General features: G+C 44.9%; 1 protein-coding gene across 3 annotated transcripts in view; it reads left to right on the top strand.

Moving 5' to 3' along the window:
* The first annotated feature begins 924 nt into the window (after positions 1 to 924).
* The window catches only part of RCC1L (RCC1 like), a 33,064-nt gene continuing 11,898 nt past the window's right edge, over positions 925 to 22,090 (top strand). For 2 of the 3 annotated variants that reach the window (XM_032604270.1, XM_032604271.1), the window contains exons 1-7: positions 925 to 1,377; positions 11,493 to 11,622; positions 13,765 to 13,893; positions 14,746 to 14,812; positions 15,356 to 15,407; positions 17,117 to 17,201; positions 19,719 to 19,900. In XM_032604270.1, the coding sequence (XP_032460161.1) occupies positions 1,063 to 1,377; positions 11,493 to 11,622; positions 13,765 to 13,893; positions 14,746 to 14,812; positions 15,356 to 15,407; positions 17,117 to 17,201; positions 19,719 to 19,900 (960 nt within the window). In that variant the 5' untranslated portion in view covers positions 925 to 1,062. The remainder of the gene's footprint in view (positions 1,378 to 11,492; positions 11,623 to 13,764; positions 13,894 to 14,745; positions 14,813 to 15,355; positions 15,408 to 17,116; positions 17,202 to 19,718; positions 19,901 to 22,090) is intronic. The other variant, XM_032604272.1, reaches the window with a different exon arrangement.

Below are 22,090 nucleotides of genomic sequence, written 5' to 3'. Positions count from 1 at the left end.
TCAGCATTTGGGACTAATATTCGGGAATGACTGTCATAGATCATAATGGGCTGCAAGAGATCCTACAGGCCATGACGTTCAAAAATTCCTTTCATGTATTGATTTTTTAAAAATATCTCCTCATTTTAGAGGTGAGATCCAGAGAAGGGAGACAACTTCCCAACATCACGGGACAAGTCAGTAGCAGAGCCAGGACAGGAACCCAGGTCCCCAGACTCGCAAATCACTCATGAGGGCATGCCTTGTTCCTGGCTGCATGCTAAATTCTAGTACAAAACTGGTTGAGGACAATGTGAATGAAGTTCCTGCCTTCGTGGAACTTCAAAGGAGTTGCTCCAGCTGGATGTTAGAAGGCAAGTAGGAGTTTGCTAGACACCTGCAGGGAGAAGAGGGCAGTGGGAAGGGCATTCAAGGCGCTGTGTGCAAAGGAAGGCCTGAAACATCCCTGGGATTCAGAAATTACAAGTAGAGCCACCTGCCTTAAGTGGAGTGATGGGCTGAGGGGCGAGGTGACGCTGGGAGGAGGATGCACTGTCGAAGACAGCAGGGAGCTCTCTGTGGCTGGAGCGCCGACTGAGCGGCGTGGGAGCGGAAACAGAGGCAACAGGGCCAGGTAAAAGGTGTCGAAGGACAGAGGATAGGGGAGAGCACTACGCTGGAGTCGCGCAGAGTGGGCAACCTCTTAAATTTTACTCCTGCTGATTACCAGAAAGCAAAGGGCCTTTGCAAAATGAGAGCGCCCACCAGAGCCGGGAAGGTGCTCAGCAAACACGCGCTCTGCGGGAAGGCGAGTGAGTTCAGGCTGGCTGCCGGAGCTCGGAGAAAGGTCGCGCACTATGTCGGTAGGGCCGGGACGGGTCCTCTAGGTCGAGTCACTCAGGAACGGGCGATACCAGGCTCCGCCCAGTCCAGCCCAGCCCTCCAGCCTCCCTGAGCCATTGGCTGACCTCAAGGCCTTTGCTTTCAGCCAATAGTAAACGTGGCCGCAGGCTCTTCCGCCGGGTGAGGTCAAAGGTCGCCAATATGGCGGCGCCCAGGAACGGCTGAGGCGTGTAGCGGAGGATGGCGCTTGCGGCGGGGGCTAGGCTGGGGCGCCGGCTGAGCGGGCCGGGGCCGTGGCGCGGACACTGGACGGCGGCCGGGCGCTCACGGAGCCGGCGCGAGACGGCGGAGGCCGAGGCGGACGCGCCCGTGTTCCAGTACGTGGGCGAGCGCGCGACCCGCGCCGACCGTATTTTCGTGTGGGGCTTCAGCTTCTCCGGGGCGCTGGGCGTGCCCACCTTCGTGCTGCCCGGCTCCGGGCCCCAGCCCCGCGCCGGCTCGCGGCCGCGCCGCAGGATCCAGGCCGTGCCCTACCGCCTGGAGCTGGACCAAAAGGTGAGGACTTCGGCTCCCTCTCTTCCTCCCTCTGTGCTGGCCTCCGGTCTCGGCCGCGCCTCCCGAGGCACTCGGCCCTCTCGGAGAGGTTGGCGACGCTGGGTGGCCAAACGTAAGAGAGCACGACCCTCTAGCGGGCTGCCGGAGGGGAGTGCGTTAGGGCGCTGCCAGCATGTACCGAGTGGCCGAAACGTGCCAGGTGTTGCGCCCGGCTCGCGTCATTCGGGAGTCGGGGTTGTTGCCGCAGTTACGGGGGAGGAAAGGGAGGCTCGGAGAAGTTATGAGACAGGCCCACGGCCCCCCAGCTGGCAGGTGTTCGTACTTTGGGATTCGCCTTCGGGCCAATCAGACCCCAGAAGTTCTGCCGTTAGGAAAGCCGACTTCAAAAGGTCAGAGAAAGCGTGGGCCGGCTGGGGTCGGTGAACAATTCGGAAAGGAAATGTTAACTGGAGCAGTAACAGGAATGAGAGGAAGGATGAAAGGTCTAAACACAGTGGAATGGTTGCACAGGAGTCCCCTGAGTTGACTCAGATTTGAAAAGATGCAGCAAAGAACAGCTACCGGAGGGCGGCTTATCTCGGCAGCTAACATCCAGAAAAGCAAAAACGGGTGTTTAGGATAGGTCCTTGCTCGGCGTGGTTGTGGACGTCTTGGTGGGTGGTGAAAAAGAAGCAGATTTGATCAGTTTGGCTTCTGACTTCTCTGTCAAGGATAACAAATGATCTTTTGCCCTAAAAGGGGAGATCGAGAGAGCCAGGAAATTTAAGCTCCAGAGGAGTGAAAAGTTGGGTTTGACTTCTTAATATTGAGTTGTGAGAATTGTTTATGTATTCTGAATATAGGTACTTTATCACATATATGATATGTGCAAATGTTCTCTGCCAGTCCATGGATTTTCTTTTTATTTTTTAAATAGTGTCCTTTGGAGAGAAAAAGGTTTTAATTTTAATGAAGTTCAGTTGATCAGTTTTTCTGCTGTGGATTGTACTTTTGGTATATCTAAGAAATCTTTGCCTAACCCAAGATCACAAAGATAATTTTCCTCTGTTTTTGTCTGGGAACTTCATAGTTTGAGTTCTCATATTTATGTCTGTGAGACAGTCATTTGAATTGATTTTTGTGTATGGTGTGGGGTAAGGGGTTTTTTGGATGTGGCTATCCAATTGTCCTGTCACTAGTTGAAAACACTATCCTTTTTTTATTGAATAGTCTTGGCACCTTTGTGAAAATCGGTTGATGGTAAATGTAAGGCTTTATTTCTGAACTCTCAGTTCTGTTCCATTGATCTATATGTTTATCCTCTTGATTACTGTAGCTTTATAATTGGTTTTTAAATTGGGAGATGTTAAGTTTTGGCTCTTCAGGGTCTTTTGCTTTTCCATACAAATTTTAATATTAGCTTGTCAATTTCTGCAAAACTACCTGCTGGGATTTTGGTAATGATTACACTGAATCTGTAGATCAATTTGGGCACAAATGCCATCTAAGTAATTTTGAGTCTTTCAATCTATAAACATGCAATGTCTCCCCATTTACTTGGGAATTTAATTTCTTTCAACTATGTTTTTGTAGTTTTCAGTATACAAGTCTTGCACGTCTTTTGTTAAGTTTATTCCTAAGTGTTTTTTTCTTTTTGATGTTCTTTTGAATAGAATTGTATTCTTAAGTTCATTTTTGGAGTGTTAATTGCTTTTACATAGTAATACAGTTGGTTTTTGTATATTGACTTAATATTTTGTGACTTTACTGACCTTGCTTATTAGTTATATAGATTTTCGTGTATTCCTTAGGGTTTTATACATACAGGATCACATTGTCTGGTTGTCTGTGAATAAAGACAGTTTTACATCTTCATTTCCAATTTGAAACTTTTGATTTCTTTTTCTTGCCTGACTGCATTGGATAGAACCTTCAGTGTAGCAGTAGATTGAAGTGACATCCTTGCCTGTTCCTGATATTAGGGAGATAGTATTTAGTCTTTCATTTATAATTATGACATTAGCTATAAGTTTTTCATAGATACCTTTTGTCAAGTTGAGGAAGTTCCCTTTTTGTCCTGCTTTGTTCAGAGTTTTTCTTTTCTTTTTCTTTTTTAAAAAAATCATGACTAGGGATTAGATTTTTGTCAAACAATTTTTCTTTGTCTGTTTCTGTGATCATGTATTTTTTTGTCTTTTATTCTATTAATTGGATATATTACATTAACTGATCTTTGGATATTAAACCAGCCTTGCATTCCTAGGATAAATTCCACTCGATTGTGGTGAATAATCCCTCTTGTACATTGCTGGATTTGGTTGCTAATATTTTGTTAAGGACTTTTTTGTTGTTTTTTTCTTGTGATGTCCTCCTTGTCTGCTTATGGTATCAGGGTATTACTGGCCTCATAAAATGAGTTTCTGGAAAGGTTTGTAAAGAATTGGTATTATTTCTTGTTTTAATGTTTGGTAGCGTTCACCAATGAAGTAAGTCATCTGGACCTGGGCTTTTCTTTATAGGAAGAGTTTTTTTTTTTTTATTACTAATTCAGTATTTAAAAACTTGTTACAGGTATATTAAATTTTGTATTTCTTCTTGAGTCAGCGTTGGTACTTTGTGTCTTTCTGAGAATTTGTCTGTTTTGTGCCAGTTATCTAATTCTTTGGCATAAGTTGTTGATAGTATTCGCTTATAATCTAAATTTCTGTAGGGTTGGCAGGTTGGTGATGTCCCCTCTTTCATTGCTGATTTTGGTAATTTATATTTTCTCTCTTTTTACCTTGGTCAGTCTAGCTAAAGATTTGTCAGCTTTGTTAATCTTTTGAAAGAACCAACATTTAGTTTAATTCAATTTTGGTATTGCTTTCCTGTTTTCTGTTTCATTGATTTCCAGTTGAATTTTTATAATTTTATTCCTCTGCTTGCTTTGGGTTTAGTTTGCTTTTCTTTTCTAGTTTCTTTTGCTGGAAGGTTAGGCTATTGTTGAGATCTTTCTTCTTTTGTAATGTAGGTGTTTATAGCTATAATTTTTTCTTTAAACACTGTTTAGCTGCAGCCCATAAATTCTGTTATGTTGTATTTTGATCTTTATTCACCTTATTTTTCGATTTCCTATGTGATTACTTCTTTGACCCATGAATTATTTGGAAGTGTTTAATTTCCAAATATTTATGTTTTCCCTAATTTCTTTATTCATTGATATCCAATTTAAGTCTGTTGTGGTTACAGAACATACTTTAATTTCAGTCCTTTTAAATGTATTGTGACTTTGTTTTATAGCCTAGCATATGGTCTCTCCTGCAGAATGTTCCATGTGTGTTTGAAAAGTATGTGTATTCTGTTGTTGTTTGGGTGGACTGTTCTATAGATGTCAAGGTCAAGTTGGTTGATAGCTTCTTGGTTAACCTGTTGTTTGCTCCAGCTGTTATCCACCAGTATCTAGGCAGCTGCAGTGTTCATCATTGGTCTCTGACAGTTTTCAACAAACATCCCTGGGGAAAAGGCTGTTTACCCTGGATGATATCTGGGTCAGATCAGAAAAATAGAGCCTTGTGCTTGGGGTCTTACAGGGAACCACTAGATAGATCAAATGAGAATTCCCTGGGAATGGGGCTTTGAAATTTCTCCAATCCCATTTTGCCTCCTCCAATGGCTTCCAGACTGCTGGTTTTCACTATAATTGTGAGCTGTTGGTTTTCAGGAGCTGAGAAGAGGTGGATGGGAATAGGTCGAGTTAAAATGCTGCAAAGCTTGCTGTTCTGAGATTCAGCTGCTTTTCTTAAGTAAACATTCCCCAGATTGCTTTAAGTCCTTGGTTAATTTCCAGAGTTCTGAAAGAATTGTTTCTGAGAATGTTAGTCAGTGTTCTTATTGCTCCACCATTTTCACTGATGTCCCTAAATCCATGTCCTTTTTTTTAAAATTGAAGTATAATAGATTTACAATGTTGTGTTAATTACTGCTGTACAGCACAGAGTGGCTCAGTTATACATATATATCCTTTTAAAAAAAATAAATTAATTTTGTTTATTTTTGGCTGTGTTGTCTTCGTTGCTGCGTGCAGGCTTTCTCTAGTGTCAAGCAGGGGCTGCTCTTCATCCTGGTGCGTGGGCTTCTCACTGCGATGGCTTCTCGTGTTTGGAGCACGGGTTCTAGGCCCGTGGGCTTCAGTAGTTGTGGCTCACGGGCTACAGAGCGCAGGCTCAGTAGTTGTGGCGCATGGGCTTAGTTGCTCCGTGGCATGTGGGATCTTCCTGGACCAGGGCTCGAACCCATGTCCCCAGCGTGGGCAGGCGGATTCTTAACCACTGTGCCACCAGGGAAGCCCCTATATTCTTTTTCGTATTTTTTTCCATTATGGTTTATCACAGGATATTGAAGATAGTTCCTTGTGCTATACAGTAGGACCTTGTTGTTTATTCATCCTGTATATACTAGTTTGCATTTACTAATCCTAAACTCTCAATCCTTCCCTCCCCACCCCCCCAACTGGCAACAACAAATCTGTTCTCTATGTCTGTGAGTCTGTTTCTTTTTCCTAGATAAGTTCATTTGTGTCATATTTTAGAGTTCATATATAAGTGATATCATATGGTATTTGTCTTTCTCTTTCTGACTTACTTTGCTTAGTATGATAATCTCAAGGTCCATCCATGTTGCTGCAAATGGCATTATTTCACTCTTTTTTATAGTTGAGAATATTCCTTTGTGTATATTTACCACATCTTCTTTATCTGTTCATCTGTCGATGGACATTTAGGTTGTTTCCATGTCTTGGCTATTGTGAATAGTGCTGCTGTGAACATAGGGGTGCATGTATCTTTTCAAATTATAGTTTTGTCTAGGTATATGCCCAGGAGTGGGATTGCTGGATCATATGGCAACTCTATTTTTAGATTTTTTTGAGGAACCTTCATACTGTTTTCTATAATGGCTGCACCAATTTACATTCCCACCAACAGTATAAGAGGGTTCCCTTTTCTCCACACCCTCTCCAACATTTATTATTTGTAGACTCTTTAAGGATAGCCATTCTCACCAGTGTGACCTCATTGTATCAATAGTTTAAATTTGCATTTCTCTAATAATTAGCGATGATGAGCATCTTTTCATGTGCTCATTGGCCATCTGTATGTCTTCTTTGGAGAAATGTCTGTTTAGGGCTTCTGCCTATTTTTTGATTGTCAATCCATGTCCTTTTTTTAAAATTAATTTATTTTTTATTTTTGGCTGTGTTGGGTCTTTGTTGCTGCGTGCGGGCTTTTCTCTAGTTGCAGTGAGTGGGGGCTACTCTTCATTGCGGTGCGCAGGCTTCTCGTTGCGGTGGCTTCTCTTGTTGTGGAGCACGGGCTCTAGGTGCACGGGCTTCAGTAGTTGTGCCTCGTGGGCTGTAGAGCGCAGGCTCAGTAGTTGTGGCGCACGGGCTTAGTTGCTCCACGGTATGTGGGATCTTCCCGGACCAGGGCTCGAACCCGTGTCCCCTGCATTGGCAGGTGGATTCTTAACCACTGCGCCACCAGGGAAGCACCAAGTCCTTTTAATGTAATTACTAACACGGTTGGATTGCATCTGCCATTTCGCTATTTGTTTTTGTATGTCTTTTTTGTTTGTCGGTTTTTCCTTTGCTGCCTTCTTTTGTGTTAAATAGGTATTTTTCTGTTGGACCCTTTAAATTCCTTTGTCTGGTGTTTTAATATGTTTTTTGAGTTTTTGTTTTTTTAGTGGTTGGTCTTGGGATTATAATATATAATTTATCATAATCTATTTTAGGTTAATAGTGACCTAATTCTGAAAGACTATAGCAACTTTGTTGCAACATAGCCCCATTTCCTCTTCTCTCCTTTGTGTGGTTATTGTGATATATATTACATCTTTATACATTTTAAGCCCAACAATACAATTTTATAATTATTATTTTATGCAGTTTTCTTTTTTTTCTTTTTTTTCCGGTACGCGGGCCTCTCACTGTTGGGGCCTCTCCCGTTGCGGAGCACAGGCTCTGGATGCGCAGGCTCAGCGGCCATGGCTCACGGGCCCAGCCACTCTGTGGCATGTGGGATCTTCCCAGACCGGGGCACGAACCCGTGTCCCCTGCATTGGCAGGCGGACTCTCAACCGCTGCGCCACCAGGGAAGCCCTATGCAGTGTTTTATATTTATCTTTATAATTATTTCCACTGATGTTCTTCATTTCTTGTGACTTTCAGTTACCATCTGCTGTCATTTCCTTTTAGCCAGAAGAATTTCTTAGTACTTCTGTTTTTTTTTTAATTTATTATTTTATTTATTTATTTTTGGCTGTATTAGGTCTTCGTTGCTGTGCGCGGGCTTTCTCTAGTTGCGGAGAGCAGGGGCTACTCTTCGCTGCAGTGCGCGGGCTTCTCATTGAGGTGGCTTCTCTTGTTGTGGAGCACGGGCTCTAGAGCGCAGGCTCAGTAGTTGTGGCACACGGGCTCAGTAGTTGTGGCTCACGGTCTTAGTTGCGCTGCGGCATGTGGGATCTTCCCAGACCAGGGCTCAAACCCGTGCCCCCTGCATAGGCAGGTGGATTCTTAACCACTGAGCCACCAGGGAAGCCCTCTTAGTACTTCTTAAAGCAGGTCTGTTAGCAGTGAATTCTCTCAGTCTTTGGGAATGTCTTTATTTCATCTGCATATTTTTTTTAAACGATAGTTTTGCTGGATATAGAATTCTTGGTTGACAGTTTTTGTCCTTCAGCACTTTGAGTGTGTCCTTCTACTCTGGTCTCCATTGTTTCTAATGAGAAATTAACTGTTAATCTTATTGTTGTTCCCTTGTACTTGATGAATCCATTTTCTTTTGATGCTTTCAAAATTTTCTGTTTGTATTTCAAAAGTTTAACTGTGATTTGTTGAGCAAGTTTAATCTGTGAAACTTATGGGTTTTTTAATAAAATTTGGTACGTTTTCTGCCATTACTTGAGTATTTTTTTCTGCTTCTTTCTTTCTCTCTTGCCCTTCTGGAACTCTTGTTATGTAGGTGTTGATATACTTAATGTTATGTTTCAGATCTCTGAGGCACTGTTCTTTTTTTCCCCAATGTTTCTTTTTTTTCCTGTTCTTCAGAATGAATAATTTCTATTGATATTTTTTTCAACTTAACTGATTCTTTCTTCTGCCATCTCAAATGTGCTGTTGAGCCTATATAGTGAATTTTAAAATTTGGTTATTATACTTTACAACTCTAGAATTTCCATTTAGGCTTTTAATGTTTTTATTTCTGTATTCAAATTCCATATTTGTTGGGCCATTGTTGTCATATTTTTCTTTAGTTCTTTAAATATGATTTTAAAATATTCTTTGAATGATAGTTCAAACAGTAGTTCACAAATCCAACATCTTGGTCCATTTAGTTTCTCTTGGCTGCTTTCCTCCCTCAATATAGGTCACACTTTCTTTGCATGTCTTGTACTTGTTTATTGAAAACTGGGCTCTTGGTTATAACAACTTTGGATTCTGATATTATCTTCCTTGAGTTCTTTGTTTTTGTTTTTTTTGGAGGTGGGGTAACTTTTCTGTAATTTAGGGAGTCAGTCTCCTCTGCTCTGCATGGCCACTGACACCAGTGTCTTTGCTTGGGGTTTTTGTTTTGTTCCCCATCCTAGCTCCCTTCCCTTCCCCTCCCCGCACTGCCGTTTTTTTTTTTTTTTTTTTTAGCCAGGCTTCTTCGGGGTTGTCCTTATCTGCATACCTTTGTGGTCAGCCAGTGAGTTGGGCAGAGGCTGTGCTCAGACACCTTGAGCTTATAAGGTTTCTCTCCTTCACTTTTGATTCTGTGTGTGGTTTGGGGACCACGTTGAAAGTTGAGCCTGATCTCAAGTCTGCCTTAGCTTTTCTTTCCGCTGGGAGCTCCTTTGTACAGTTTCCCAGTCAACCATGCTTGTGTGGAGAGCCTTCCATGGCTCTCTCATTTCTAGGATCTTCCCAATAATTTCTGGCTGGTCTGCCTCTCCTCTTACCCTAGTCAGGATTGCAACCTCAGGCTCGCTGAGTTGTGGATCTTCCTTGTTTGTTTCCTGCTGAGTTTGCTGTGGAGCATGACTTTTCACCTTCTACCCCAAATTAAGTTTGTCCTTTCTGGTAACAAAGCTGATGGTTTTCATGGCCAGCTCTGCCCTTTTCTAACTTCTGTGCTGCCTGAGCTGCGGTAGATGGAGCAGCCCAGGACAAGAGGTCTACAAAGCCCTGATATTCTTGCCTGTAGTTCTAGCATCCCTTCATGAGTAACTTCTCCATTTACTTGCCTTTGATTGACTTCCGGAGCCCTGAAATGGTTGTGGGTTTGTTTTTTGCAGTTTTCTCCAGTTTTATACTTGTTGTTTGGGGAGAGATTCACTAACCTCTTCACACCACCATAGTTGGAAAGTCCCCTTCTAGCATATTATTGTAAAAAACATTGCTTAATGCTGACTCTGTGTCAGGTATTGTTCAAAGCCTTTTCACATATTAGCAGATTTAATAATACAGTAGGCGCTTCCCAAATATTTGTTGAATGTTGAGTAAACAGATGAGAATAATCGTAGTGTGCTGGGCATCAGTTTTGGACTCACTTTTTAATGTTTCCTGCTGTGTGGTCAGGGGCTGGCTCCTCCCTCCCCAGTGGGTCATTTCTGTGGAGGTAGAGCCATTCCAGAAGGCTGGAGAACTGAGGGTTTTTTTGTTTGTTTGTTTCCTAATACAAGTGTACATGTATGTACCTTCCATGTGAATGTTACGAGGGAAAATGTCACAAGACAGAAGGAGGGATATATAACTTTTGGATGACTTGATTAAACAAGTCATCAAATTTAAAAGAAGTATTTAGCTCGCTTTCTTCAAGAAATGCTGGCGTTAAAAAAAAAAGAAAAACCTCACGTTTGTTCATTATCAGTGGAAAGCTGGCATTTTCATCAGGATTAGGTTAGATTTACATGTAGTCTCTGAGACGGACTACATACGCCTTTGGTAAACTGTAAACAACCAAGAGATAGTGGGGAATCATCAGGGTGACCATGTAATTTGTCATCATTTGCTTGAGAGTGAACCTTTGGACATCAGGTGTAAACCAGGACTGCCTCAGGCCACTCTGGGTATTATGGAAGGGGGGTTGACCCTAAAACCAGGCTGCCTTTGGTGTGCTTCCAGCCCCACTGAAGCCTCAGTTTCCTCATCTGATCAGTGAATGTGGGGATTGATAACAGTGTGGGTAAAACACCCAGCAAACACACTGGCCCTGTCAATGTGTTATATTCACGGTAGCTGTAATACTAATTCTTCTTCATGGCAGTGGTGGTTTGAGAGTATAACAGTGTAGCATAAGGGTTAAGAACATGCACTCTGCAATCAGACAGCCTCTACTTACTAGCTGTGAGACTGTATTAGGCAAGCTACTTAATCTTCTAGGAGGCTTGATTTCCTTATCTACCAAATACTACTACTACCACCACCACTAATAATAAATACTTTATATAGCTCTTACATTAGGTCAGGTACTATTTAAGGTTTTTTTAAAAAAAATATTTATTTATTTATCTATTTGGCTGCCCTGGGTCTCAGTTGTGGCATGCGGGATCTTCACTGCAGTGTATGGGATCTTTGTTGCGGCATGTGGGATCTAGTTCTCTGACCAGGGCTTGAACCCAGGCCCTCTGCATTGGGAACACTGAGTCTTAGCTGCTGGACCACCAGGGAAGTCCCTAGTTTAAGGGTTTTAACTATGTTAACTCATTTAGTCCTCACAGCTACCCAATAAGAGAGACACTGTTGTTATCTCTTTTATAATAGAGGGAAACAGACACAGAAGTTAAGCAGTCTATCTCAGGTCACACAGCTGGTAAGGGTCTACCAGTTGTAAACCCTGTGGTCTTGCCAAGATTCAAAATAAGGTAGTCTTCAACTTAACTACTCTGCGAGACTGTGTCTTGGTGAATGGGGATGATTTGATACTTAGACCATTGGGTGATTGTGAAGATTAAACGAAATAGTACATATCAAGCCCTTAACACATAGTAAACGTCCAATAAATGTTAGTTGCTATAGTAATAGTGTGTGTTCTTGGAATGGATAAACAGCCTGCCATTTATTGCTGGGAAAACTTGATGTCACAAATCAGTCAATGCTTTATGGAATTTTTTTTCAGATTTCATCTGCTGCCTGTGGTTATGGATTCACATTGCTGTCCTCTAAAACCAAGGATGTTACAAAAGTTTGGGGTATGGGACTCAACAAAGATTCTCAGCTTGGATTTCACAGGAGCCGGAAAGATAAAAGTGAGCGTTCTCACCTTGGTTTCTCTCTGCTGTGATTGGTCTGAAAAAGCACGCTTTGATTTTTTTTCTAATGTATTTTATTTATTTATTTATTTTTGGCTGCATTGGGTCTTCGTTGCTCTGTGTGGGCTTTCTCTAGTTGCGGTGAGTGGGGGCTACTCTTTGTTGTGTTGTGCGGGCTTCTCATTGCGGTGGCTTCTCATGTTGCAGAGCACGGGCTCTAGGTGCCCGGGCTTCAGGAGTTGTGGCTTGCGGGCTCTGGAGTGCAGGCTCAGGAGTTGTGGCACATGGGCTTTGTTGCTCTGCAACATGTGGGATCTTCCTGGACCAGGGCTTGAACCCGTGTCCCCTGCATTGGCAGGCAGATTCTTAACCACTGCACAACCAGGGAAGCCCTGGCTGATAAGACTTTTAAAAGACTTTTGAGTTTGTGTCAGTCTTTTTCTCCTTGATATTTATTTATTGAAGAAATCATGTTGATTATCCTGTAGAAGTTTCCAGTCTGGAGTTTGCTGAATGCATCCCTGTGGTACTGTTTAACATGATCCTCTGTCCTCTATATTTCCTGTCAATTGGTAGTTGGATGTGGAGCCAGATTCCATTTATTTATTTATTTATTTATTTATTTATTTTAAAAAGGAGCTGTAACACTTCAGATTCCCTTTAAATTTATGTATTTACTGCTTCCCAGGCCCTTAGGGGGTCAGTGAAGATAGTAATAGGAGATGTAACGTTTTAGTATTTTAAAGTACTGTATTTTTGCAGCTAATAAGGCTCTATACACTAACAGCATTGTCCAGCATCTTTGGTTTTGCTTAGAATTACATCATCTTATTGTGATAAATTTGTTATTTCATGCTGATCAAAAGCTCTGTTTGAAAATTATATCAGTCACTAAAAATACTAACAGGTGGGGCTTCCCTGGTGGCGCAGCGGTTGAGAGTCCGCCTGCCGATGCGGGGGACGCGGGTCCGTGTCCCGGTCCGGGAAGATCCCACATGCCGTGGAGCTTCTGGGCCCGTGAGCCATGGCTGCTGAGCCTGCGCGTCCAGAGCCTGTGCTCTGCAACGGGAGAGGCCACAACAGTGAGAGGCCCACATACTGCAAAAAAAAAAAAAAAAAAAAATACTGACAGGCAACTATAATAATAAGGCCATATATTTGGTAGACAAAATGTTTTCATTTTCATTTTTTTAATTTTTAAATTTTTTGGCTGCGCCATGCTGCGTGAGGGATCTTAGTTCCCCAGCCAGGGGTCGAACCTGCGCCCCCTGCAGTGGAAGCACGGAATCTTAACCACTGGAACGCCAGGGAAGTCCCCAGGACAGAATGTTTTTAAACATGAGGTTCATAGGAGAAAAGAGAGGGGTCATTAGTGGGGAGTGGGTTGAGAACCAGTGTATTTGCAGTTATTCTCATTAACTCCAGCCTCCATTATAAATATTCCAAAGCTCATCGTTTAAAACCTACCATAGGAATTCCCTATATAGACCATTCTGGCTTCTCCAGTAGGATTATGAAGAGCAATAACGTTCTTTAGAGTGCCTTCTAAAACACTTCCTCCTTTCTTGCTTATTTAAATATTAAAATTTTCTTTTTAAAATAGATAACATACTTGCATACCTCAGAATCCTAAAGACGCAGTTAAATATATGGAGAAAAGTCTGCTTTCCACCTCTGTCCTCCCAGCCACACAGTTTTTCTCCCTGAAGACAACCTGTGTCAACAGTTTCTAGAGAGATTTTATGTATATGCAAGCACATGCATCTATGTATTCTTTTTACTTCCTTTTAATCTAAGTGGTATTGTACTGTATATGCTGTTCTTCACTTTACTAGAAATTCTAGTGGGTATTGCAGGAAGAAAATGCTTTTCCTTTCTTTAAAAATCCAGAAGGTGGCACTTTCCTGGTGGTCCAGTGGTTGTGACTCTGCCCTTCCACTGCAGGGGGTGTGAAAAAAAAATCCAGAAGGTGTTAAACGACGTGGGAAGAGATTTCTTTAATAAGTCTGCTTTTCAATAACGCAGCATGTGATGGAGGCCAAGGGCTGGGAGTGGGGCTGGAGTTCTCGTCTTAGCTCTGCCACTAATGTAGTCTCTCAGGCAGTGTAATGTATGCGCACCTTGTCCTTTTCGTTTCAGCGAGGGGATATGAGTATGTTTTGGAGCCCTCGCCCGTCCCACTGCCACTGGACAGACCTCAGGAGACGCAGGTGCTGCAAGTCTCCTGCGGCAGAGCCCACTCTCTGGTTCTGACAGACAGCGAAGGAGGTGATGGGAGAGTGGGGACCGCTTTTCTGCTGTTGGGCCTGAAGCGGCTCGTTCAGTTGAGCCACATCTAGTTAGTGAAGCTGTTGGCATTTCCCAAGCAAGTCAGTAGGATGGTTTCAGGAGAGCTGTGTTGGGCAGCCCTTGCTAACTCTTCCGTGTTCTCTGCCCTCTGTGGTTCTTGGAAAATCTCAGGTATTTATAAGTGTGATGGCGCACAGCAGGCAGCCCTATTTTGGCCCCCTGCTCCTTAGCCATGGAGCCACCAAGCCGACCATGCGTGTAGACGGCTTTTTCCCTTGTACTGAAAGCAGCCTGTTTGCTCACACTGCTTCCAGGTGGGGGGCTTCCATGGTCCAGGCTCCTGGCTCACCCCGGCGCTCTCTAGAAGAGCGGTTGTTTCCAGGGGAAGGTCAACTTGACTAACGTTTGCAAATTTCATTTTTTTTGGCTAAGTGTGCTTTGTAGGAAAAGGCAAAGGTGGTGTTAGGAACTCTTTCAAGAGGGGGCTTGGCATTGAGGGCAGCCTAGTGACAGGTACAGGGAATGGGGGCTGCTGAGGCCTTTCATGGAGTGTGCTCGCCTCACACTGTGGAATTCCTGAGAAGCGCAACCAGGGCCCGGGTGGGGAGACGGAAGGCACGGCAACAGTGGCCCAGGCCTTCGCGGCCAGCCTGGACCCCAGCACACCTGTGGCGGGTGCCTGCAGAGGCTGGGAATGTTGGAGAAGGAAGCCAAGGGGCAGCTAGGGTGAGTGGTCAGAATAGGGCCACTTTTGAGACCCCCTTCCGGTCCTGACATTTGAGGGTTCCATGAACCTGCAGAGCTGATTTAATTGGCGGTGTTATCCTGTAGTCTTCAGCATGGGGAACAATTCTTACGGGCAGTGTGGAAGAAAAGTGGTCGAAAATGAAGTTTACAGGTGAGTTCCCGAAAGGACTACCCCTTCTCCAAATTGTGTCAAGCATTAAACACCCCCTGAGTGATTATGATGTGATGGACCCACAGAGCAGTGAAACTCGAGGTTCCTCATGCTGGAGAGGAGCAGTGAGAACTCACTGGAAGGCTGTGGAGAGTATCTTTCCGGTGCAGGTGGGAGGGAGGGCGTGTGAGCATTGACTGTGATGTGTGGAACTTCTTTGATTTTGTTTGTTATTTTCACCAAATTGATTAACTTAAAAATTCCTCTTGTCTTTAAAAAAATTTCCCTCTAGTTCCTCACATTATGCTGGTAGGTCTAAACACCAGTCAGAAATCTGCAGCATATTAAAATCACCAAAGGATTTTGTTTCATTTTCCTTTCATGCCCAGACCTGCCTCTTCCTTATATTTGACCTTGAGAGTTTCCCTAACGTTGCTATGTGTGTGGGGAGGTTGCTAGTTGGGGTGACGGGAGGGGCCAGAATCGCACAGTGCTTATCATGACCATATCTTTTGGTTCTCCCCAAATTGCTCCTGGCTGTAGTGAAAGTCACAAAGTCCATAGGATGCAGGACTTCGATGGACAGGTGGTCCAGGTAAGAGACGTGGGCTGAGAACCACTGGTCCCACCCCGGGGGGTGATTTTGAAAGGGTGGAAGTTGGGTGTGAGGTGATGGCAAATTGTTAGGGGGATTTTCTGAATTAATAAATTATTTTAGTAAATATTGCCTGCCTACTATAGGCCAGGATTTATGCTAGCTTGTGGGGATACAAAGTTTAGTAAAAATTGGGGAGGGCAATAACACTCTAGTGGGGGAGGCAGGTTATAAAAACTAGCTGTCTCAGAGTATATTAAGGCTGTGTGTGTCCCAGGCTGCTTTATCTTGTACCCATGCTTGGGTACAGTGCCTGGCATATGGTAGATACTTAAATGCTTAAATATGTAAATGAGTGTCTACCGAAAGCACTTATGAAAGCACCAGAAGAATAGTTACGTCTACCAGGCGTGCACTGGAAGGAGAGACAGCGTCGTGGAGGAGGTAGCCGAGGAGCTGACCAGCTGGGCCGGGGTGGGTGGTAGGAAAGGTGTTACGGCAGAAGGAGCAGCCTGAAGGCTCGATGGTGCCGAGCGCATGCAGTGTGGCTGGAGTGTGGTGTGCCTGCCTGCGGTGGGGCGGGGTGGAATCGGCCGGAAGACGGGTTGAGAGGGGACGATGCAGGGTCTTGTACACCTCATTAAGGAGTTTAGACTTTGTCCTCTTGGTGGTCAGGGGCTGCCAGAGGTTCTGAGCAGGGTGAGTGACAGCCAGGTCACGATCTGTTTAAGAAGATAACTTTGGCCATGGAATAAAGTTGAGGGAGGAGGTGAAGTCCAGGTGGGAAGCTGTGGGGAGAAGGGACAGGTGAGGAGACGTAAGGAGAATTGACCAGATTCGAGGCTTGATTAGATGGGCGGGGAGGGAGCTAGAAGGAGCCAAGTGTGACTCCACAGGCAGATGGGTGGCGCTGACGTTCTTGGCCCAGGTGGCAGAGTCCCAGAGCAGGGGAGGTGAGGAGCAGGTGGAGAGGGAACTTGTTTCCAAGGTGGCGGTGGAGTGGAGTGTGCATCTTGCCCAGGCTTCAGAGCCACCTTGATGCGGGTTTAAGTCCCTGCTTGTCCACATGTTAACTGGCTGACTTGGGGCAAGTTACCAAACTTCTCTGAGATTCGGTTTCTTACTGGGTGGCCTTGGTCATTGGCTTAGCACAGTGCCTGGCGTAAGGAATGTTTGCTAAATGGTGCTTTTCATTAGGCAGTTAGCAAAGTAGGTCTGGGACTCAGCAGAGTGATTGAGACTGGAGATGACCACGTGGCGGTGCAGCAGAAGCCGTGGGGGTGGGTGCCATCTCCCAGGGAGCGTGCAGAGCGAGAAGGGCAGAGGGCAGACCTCAGGGGAGGATTCCAGCCCTGTAGGGTCCGAAGTGGAGACTGAGCTAGTGACAAAGATGGGACACTGTTGGGGGGTGTGGGAGAGAGGCTTATGGATGAGGGAGGAGGGTGGGGAGCTCCTGGCTTCGCTCCTTAGGACACCCGGCACTGTTCTTTTTTTTTCAGCAAGAGCAGTTTCAGGGGAGTAGGAGACACAAGCTGGGCTGTGCTGGAATGAGAGAGAGTCAGATGCGGAGCAGAGCAGGACAGCCTACCAGCCCAGCCCCCTTGGCACTCAGGAGCCGTGGGGAGTGGTGCCCGGCTTTGGGCACTTGGATCAGGACACCGGCTTCTAAGGATTCCTTCTCACCAACCTCACCTCTGTTTGTGTGATAGGTCGCCTGCGGTCAGGACCATAGTCTGTTCCTGACGGATAAAGGAGAAGTGTATTCTTGTGGATGGGGTGCGGATGGGCAAACAGGTAGCGTCCCTCCCACCCCCGCCCCCCTCCCTGTGGGATGGTGCCGCTGCCTTCATCTGACTCTTCCCTCTCCTGTCACTTCCTGGGAATGCTGTTCTGTTGTGTCCCCTCCCATCCCCCTCACTGGGTCCCTGGATCGAGGATTGGAGAGTCCTGCAACAAGTCTGAGTCTTTTAAGAGACAAATGCCACCTAAAGGGAGCTCGATTTTAACTCATTTGAGAAGAATGTGATTAAGGGAGGGAGGAATGAGGGATAAGCTTTATCATCCTTGTATATTTTATTTTTCTGTGTTTGATATTTGTCTGAAGGGAGGACCTAAAATTTAAGATTTAAATCTTGCGTAAATCCTCTATAACCCTGCTACCTCATCACATCATCTTTGTTCCTTGACTCATGTTTTCTCCCAAGTCCTTGTTCATATGTGAACGTCTTTTATGGTAATCATAGCAGAGGTGTGATTTTATATGCTTGTTTTATCATTAAATTTACATGAAACATTTTTACATGTTGGTATAATTTTCAGTTGCAGTTTTTAATATTTGTATGGTACAGCATCAAACTAATGTACCATAAGGTGAGTTAATCATTTTGTCAGGCGATTTACTCATTACCCTGTTGTCAGGAGGCATACTTTTTGGGGGGTGCAGTAGCCATTGGAGGTATGACATTTGTCATGTGTAGCCATCTAGCTTTTCCTTTCATTTGGAGTGTTGCCCTGGATAAATTCCCAGGAGTGGGTCAGAGGATTAGAATATTTTTATTGTTTTCATAATGTGTTGTTAAATTGCGTTCCAAAAGTTTTACTAGTTTATATTGCCATCAGCAATGTATAGAAGTATCAGTTTAATCATAACCTCTCTAGCAGTGAGTATTGTCAATTTAAGTGTCCTAATTTAATTACAATGCCAGTTTTTAAAATGTGCTTTTTTTAATCTATAAAGTGGAAGCTTCTTTTTATTTTCTAAAATCTTGGTGTGGGTAACTTTTAAAAATCAGCTTTTCATGAAAAGAATGAAATTGTTGATACATTTTGACAGCATAGACCGAGGAATATGGTGAAAAGTGAAAGTCCCACTCGCTGGAGATAACTGTGGTTAACAGTTTCCTGGTGCCATTCCAGAAGCTCCACTGTCACATGGCCCCACTGCCCTTGCTTGCCAGGCTCTGAGTCCAGCCCCACGAGGCCCCTGCAGCCCGTTCTTGAGCCTGTCCTCCGCTGTGCTGCCACCGTGCCTTTGCACACGCTGTTCCTGTAGCCTAGAATGCTCTTTTGTGCTCTCCTTTTCATCCTGTAGGCCTCAGCTTGGGGTTGTCTCTTCAATGAAGGCTCCTGACCATTCTGTCTAAAGCAGTTTCTATCTCAGCATCCTGTTTCTTTCATAACCCTTCAACATTTTGAATTACTTTTTAAAAATCTTTTTTATTATATATGGAGTACATAATAACAGGCTTTTTGCCTGTTGCCGAGGGGTGCTGCCAGTCTGACACTGCTTTGGGCCCCTTTGAGAAAGCCTGGTACAAGCACGAGTCTGTGGTTCAGGCTTCTACCTTGGTCTGCTGCCCAGGGGTTACTCTCCATTGCAGTGCTGATGGGGACATTTGTCCTCCGGGCAAGCCCCGTCTTTTCCTCTGGTCACCGTGTACCACACCAGTTTGCCAGTTTTGATTTGTTGTAGCTGGGGGATGGTGTGGGGTGTGGGGCTGAGGTGGGATGGGCTCTTAGAGATCTCGTTTATGTTCTAGCAAGCCCAGCAGTGCATTAGGAATTGCTTGTTGTAACTCTGGCTTCCCAGTGCATATGGAAGTTATCTTTACACTACACTGTAGTCTGTTAAGTGTGCAATAGCATTGTGTCTAAAAAATGTACGTATCTTAATTAAAAAATACTGCCTCCCAGGTGCCAACCATCATTTGACAATACAGGGTTGCCACAAACCTTCAACTTGTAAAAAATGCAGTATCTGTGAAGTGCAATAGAACGAGGTGTGCCTGTATGTAATATACAAGGTCTGATAGGTTCATTGTGTGTTGGTGTTTCATCCTGAAAAGGTATGTAACTTGAATCAGACTTAGAAAATATCAAGGGTTTTATTTATTTATTTATTTATTGAAATTCTATTTATTTATTTATTTTGGCTGTGCCGGGTCTTAGTTGTGGCACGAGGGATCTTCATTGCTGCACACGGGATCTTTTAGTTGTGGCATGTGGGATCTTAGTTCCCTGACCAGGGATCAAACCCTGGCCCCCTGCGTTGGGAGCGCAGAGTCTTAACCACTGGAACACCAGGGAAGTCCCATCAAGGGTTTTAAAAGTAAACAATTACTATGATGGTTTTTCCTCTTCTGAGAGAACATGGAGAAGGAAGTTGTACAGCATGTAGAATAACAGATTAGGATTTTGAGTTGATGTTTGCAAAGTGCTTAAAACTGTGTTTGACACATAGTAGGTCAATGCAAGTGTTTGTTAAAAGAATAAACAATTAAAAGTAAGTAACACAGTTTTCCATTGTTCCAGGTCTGGGTCACTACAATATCACCAGCGCACCCACCAAGCTGGCTGGAGACCTTGCCGGAGTGAACGTTGTCCAGGTGGCCACCTACGGGGACTGCTGCCTGGCTGTGTCGGTCGATGGCAGCCTCTTCGGGTGGGGGAACTCCGAATACCTGCAGCTGGCCTCTGTCACGGACTCCACACAGGTACGACCCCACGAGGTCCTCTGCAGCCTAGGGCTGGGGGTTTGGAGATAGAGTGTTAAGGATGTTTAGAAAAGATCCTTCACGAAGGGGTGATGTATAGAGTGCCGTGTAGGCCTCACCTGTGCTACGGCTGCCTCTTCAAGGGGCCGAGTTCTTGGCAATCTCATTGGAGCCTGGAAAGAAAGCTTAGATGCAAAAGCCATCATTATCAATACTTTGATGAGATAGTCCTGGTTTAGAGCAGTAGTTTAGGTATGTCTGCATGCCCTGTCTTGTTCTGAAAGGGATGTGAGGCTGTTTACATAAGGTCCTGTGATGTCACAGTCGGCCTCTTGTTGCTGTCTAGTGTGTGTACCCCCAAATACACAGATCTGAGGTGTGCACCTTGGTGAAGACACCTGTGCGGCCCCTAGATCATGCAGTAGGGCATTGGCAGTCCTGCTGGTGGCCTCTCCCTGTCACACCGTCAGTACAGTACAGTAGGGTTTCAAACATTTTATTAAGGAAAATTCCAAACGTAAGCAAAAAGTAGACCTCACTGCATAATTAATCTCTGTGTATCCATCATCCATGTTCAACAATTACCAACTAATGGCCCGTTCAAAAAAATAGGTAATTTACTGTTTTAAATTGTGTGACTTAGTGGTTTTTAGTATATTCTCAAGGTTATGCAACTGTCCCCACTAATTCCAGAACTTTTTCATTCACCCTCCCCACCCTGCTCTCCAAAAAGCCCCATACACCTAATGGCCAATCTCGCTGCATCTGTAATTCCATCTGCTTCTCTGTCCTGCGTTATTCTGAAGCAAATCCTAGACATCATATCCATAAATCAGCATGGATCTCTAAGTGATAAGGACTGGATGTCATCAAGCTTCTGACAACATACAGAAGGGTTTGAAATATATATTAATAGATAAAGAGACATGCGCAAGTGGATAAGATCAGCTCACTGGATGAAACAGTGCATCCTCTGTGGTCTGACACAGTAGCTTGAAGTGGCTGCAGATGTGGCTCTGAGCTCTCCAGTAGCCAGAACAGAGACGAAGGCATGGTCATTGAAATGATTCATTGTTTCCATAAGATAAACAGCAAATAAAATGTTTAGAAGAGGGACTGGCCTTCCGGATAGCAAGGCCTGAGATCAGTGTCTCCCACGGCCTTCCTGTGAGGGCAGATCTAGGGTCATGTCATCATTACCTGTGCTGCATGACAGAGGACCCCAACACGTAGCGGCTTAAAACAACACACATTTATTGTCTCACCGTTTCTGTGGGTCAGGAACCTAGGGGTGGCTTAGCTGGGTCTCTGGCTCTGAGTCTCTCAAAGGCTGGTGTCACCTTGGGGTTCACCTTGGGAAGGCCCTGCCTCTGGGCCCGTTCTGGTGGTTGGCAGCAGGGTGTCGGTCCTCGTGGACTGTTGGCCCTGGGGCCCCAGGTCTTCGCTGGCGCTTGGCCAGCTCACAGTGGTTGTCCAAGCCTTCCTCGGCTCCTTGCCATGCAGGCTTCTTCAAGTGGTGGCTCACAGCGTGGCTTCGGCCGAGTGAGCCAATGAGAGGGCGAGAGAGCGTGTCGGTGAGACGGAAGCCAGTGCTTCGTAAGTTCATCTTGGCAGTGCCTTCTGCTCACGTTTGCTGGAATTCTGTTCTTTAGAAGCAAGTCCCTAGGCCTAACTACCACACACAAGGGCGCAGATTATCCATGGTGTGACTAGCACAGACGGGTCACTTGTTTTGGAAGCAGCCCACCGCATCCATGATTCTTTACGTGGTCCAAGCCTCATCCTGTCAGTGACAACAGTGGTGCGTTTCCAGTGGCTCTTTGCTGGAGCGTTTCTCAGCCTTTGCCGAGGGCCCTGTGCCAGAGCCCAGTTGGGTAGAGAAGCTGTGAGAGCCAGGCGGCAGACACCAGGCCATCTCGGATCAGTAAAGCCCCTTTATTCCTCTGGAGTCATCTGAGGGATTGTTACCCTCCAGCTGTCTCCATTTGCAAGTGACTCTGAAAAGATTCATGGCTGTCACAGAAGCACTTAAAATCTATCTTGCAAAGTTATTTCTCAGTAGGGGTGCCAAGACCAAATCCTGCTGGACAGCTAAGTTGGCCACATTTCGTTCTCCCAGCCCTTGAGCCTCCCATCTGTCACTCTGAGCAGAAGTGCCACTTGGCCGTCTCAAGGCACTGCAAGTTCAGT

This window comes from Phocoena sinus, chromosome 15, assembly GCF_008692025.1.
Source record: "Phocoena sinus isolate mPhoSin1 chromosome 15, mPhoSin1.pri, whole genome shotgun sequence".
NCBI classification, from domain to species: domain Eukaryota; kingdom Metazoa; phylum Chordata; class Mammalia; order Artiodactyla; family Phocoenidae; genus Phocoena; species Phocoena sinus.
Note: the sequence above shows the minus strand (reverse complement) of the source record. Positions and strands in the feature narration are given on the sequence as shown.